This window comes from Petaurus breviceps, unplaced genomic scaffold (genome assembly GCF_028583685.1).
Source record: "Petaurus breviceps papuanus isolate PSGF00001 unplaced genomic scaffold, PetGlider_PUasm1.0 90760, whole genome shotgun sequence".
Taxonomy (NCBI): domain Eukaryota; kingdom Metazoa; phylum Chordata; class Mammalia; order Diprotodontia; family Petauridae; genus Petaurus; species Petaurus breviceps.
The window spans coordinates 2,031,726-2,034,478 of NW_027187338.1; the positions used below are offsets into that span (position 1 = coordinate 2,031,726).

At 52.4% G+C, this 2,753-nt stretch overlaps 1 protein-coding gene across 5 annotated transcripts in view; it reads left to right on the forward strand.

Moving 5' to 3' along the window:
* Positions 1 to 2,056, forward strand: part of GJA4 (gap junction protein alpha 4) — an 18,349-nt gene extending 16,293 nt beyond the window's left edge. For 3 of the 5 annotated variants that reach the window (XM_069067885.1, XM_069067886.1, XM_069067887.1), the window contains one exon: positions 50 to 2,056. In XM_069067885.1, the coding sequence (XP_068923986.1) occupies positions 50 to 1,135 (1,086 nt within the window). In that variant the 3' untranslated portion in view covers positions 1,136 to 2,056. The remainder of the gene's footprint in view (positions 1 to 49) is intronic. The other 2 variants (XM_069067888.1, XM_069067889.1) reach the window with 1 other exon arrangement.
* The last annotated feature ends 697 nt before the right edge of the window (positions 2,057 to 2,753 follow it).

Consider the following 2,753-nt stretch of genomic DNA (forward strand, 5'->3'; position numbering starts at 1 on the left):
CTCTCTCTCTCTCTCTCTCTCTCTCTCTCTCTCTCTCTCTCTCTCACAGAAAGGCCGTGGAGCAATGGGTGACTGGGGCTTCCTGGAGAAGCTGCTAGACCAAGTCCAGGAGCACTCCACCGTGGTAGGCAAGATCTGGCTGACCGTGCTATTCATCTTCCGGATCCTCATTCTGGGACTGGCGGGTGAGTCTGTCTGGGGAGATGAGCAGTCAGACTTTGAGTGTAACACAGCCCAACCAGGTTGCACCAACGTGTGCTATGACCAGGCCTTCCCCATCTCCCACATCCGATACTGGGTCCTGCAGTTCCTCTTTGTCAGCACGCCCACACTGGTCTACCTGGGTCATGTCATCTACCTGTCCCGGCGAGAAGAAAGGCTGAGGCAGAAAGAGAGTGAGCTTCGGGCACTACAGACCAAGGACCCACGAGTGGAGCAGGCCCTGGCCACGGTGGAGCGGCAGATGGCAAAGATCTCTGTAGCTGAAGATGGGCACCTGCGCATCCGGGGAGCACTGATGGGTACCTATGTGGCCAGCGTGGTCTGTAAGAGCCTGCTGGAGGCGGGCTTCCTCTATGGGCAGTGGCGCCTGTATGGCTGGATGATGCCTCCCGTGTATGTATGCCGACGCCTCCCCTGCCCACACCTTGTGGACTGCTTTGTGTCCCGCCCCACAGAAAAGACCGTCTTCATCATCTTCATGCTGGTCGTGGGGTTGATCTCCCTAGTGCTCAACCTGCTAGAGCTGGCACATCTCTGCTTCCGGTGTATGGGGCACAAACTGAGAGCTAGGCAGGCCAGGGCTCGGCCAAGGGCCTACTCTGCTGCTCTGGGGGACGGGGCTGGTGTTGGTAATTCTGGAGACCCCTATTCAGATCGGATGTTCTTCTACCTCCCCATGAACGAGACACCCACATCGCCTCCGTGCCCTTCCTACAACAAGCTGTCTAGCGAACAGAACTGGGCCAACCTGAATGCAGAAGAGAGCCTGGCCCCCCAGAAGCGGGGTATGCTACCTGGGTCAGGGCCCTTGCTGACTCACTCCGAGCGCCCCTACCTTGCCCAGCCTCCCCAGGCTGGCGACAACCCCTCGAGTCGCCCTAGTAGCTCAGCTTCCAAGAAACAGTATGTGTAGGGAACTCAAGTCTTAACCCCCACCACCACAAATTCTAAGCAGAACTCTACTTTTCAGGGAGCAGTGGTGGGGAGATGTTTCTTAGTCTCTTGTTTTGAAGGTGCCTCCCTCCCAAATGGCATGTGAATAAATCCTCCCACTATAGAGGGAGTGATCTAGCCATGAATGTGGGGGCTGGCCTTCCTGTGGGCTGCAGAGCCTGGCCTCCCTGTGGACTTCAGAGCCTGGCCTCTTGAACCTCTGACCTCCCCAGGCACCAAAGAGACCTCTAACTGAGTAGTACGTGACCTTCGATCATGGCTCATTGACTATTCCTGGGACCAACCGAACTTTATTCTATCCTGGAAAGGCCAACAGTGTTAGCAGTACTGAGCTTATATAGATCCAGTTGTGGAGGCCCAATGGGTCAGAATTCCCAGATCATGTCTTTTCTCTCCACCTCACCCCCATCTTGTTTCATTTCCAGCCTGGAGGTATGGGGAGGGGAGTGACTACACAGAAAATGGGACTCTTGTGAGAGAGGAGTGTCAGATCCCTTCAGGATTGAGGGTTCTTGTTGTAAAAGTCCAAGGGAGCAGGACTCCCAAGTCATGTTCCTCTCTGGGTCCCCTAAGCCTTGGTGGATAAGCTCCCAGGTGTCCACCCTGGACTCAGGCTTAAAAATAACCTTGGGAGAAGAGAGGTTGATTTATACTGTGCTATATTGGCCCCTCACCCACACACACATATTGGAGCCACTGGGCCCTACTCAAAAGCTGTGACTTCCTTGTCTGTGTCCTCACTTAGGGTTGAGTTAGTTATGGCCTCACTCCACCCTGGAGAGAAGGAGTTAAAGAGGGCTGGGAAAAGTGGAGTTGGAACCTTGTCCCCACTAATGTTCAGTGTTTTGTTCTTCTAAAATAAATGGGACTTGAACATGAATTGTAGCCTGTGTGACTTCTTCTTATTAGTGTAGACAGAAGGGAGGGAATATGGGAAGGGGAGGTGGGGGGTCAGGAGAAGAAGGGAAGACATCCTTCACTGCCTCCTTCCTCTCTCCACCTGGTAACCCTAGGGGTAGGGTTACCTCCCTCATGGCTTTGTCCTAATAGATCTTCTCTCTCCATTCCCACGGCCTCAGCCCTTTCTTTCAGATGACTCCCAAATCTATCTTGATACCCTCCCCACCCTACACCACACACACACACACACACACACACACACACACAGAGGAATCAGTTACCAAGTCCCATTGATTCTACTCTCAATACATCTTAGGCACAGAGTCATAGATATAAAGCTGCAAGGAATGAACCTTAAAGCCATCTAGTCCAAGGCTACCCATTTTACAAAGGAGGGAATTAAATGATCTGCTCTGGGTCCCCCCAGAGGCTAATCAACCATCAGGTTTTAAGCACAGGGCCTGTAACTTGAAACAAAATGTTCTTTGAATTGTCATTACCACCTCTTACTCATCTCTTTTCCATTCTTGCCACCATTTTAATCCAGGCCCTGACCACCTCTCACCTTCCTACCAATAGGTCTCTCCTATTCCAACTTGTCCCTTCTCCAAACCAGGCTGTGAATTGTAAACACACACACACACACACACACACACACACACACACACACACACACA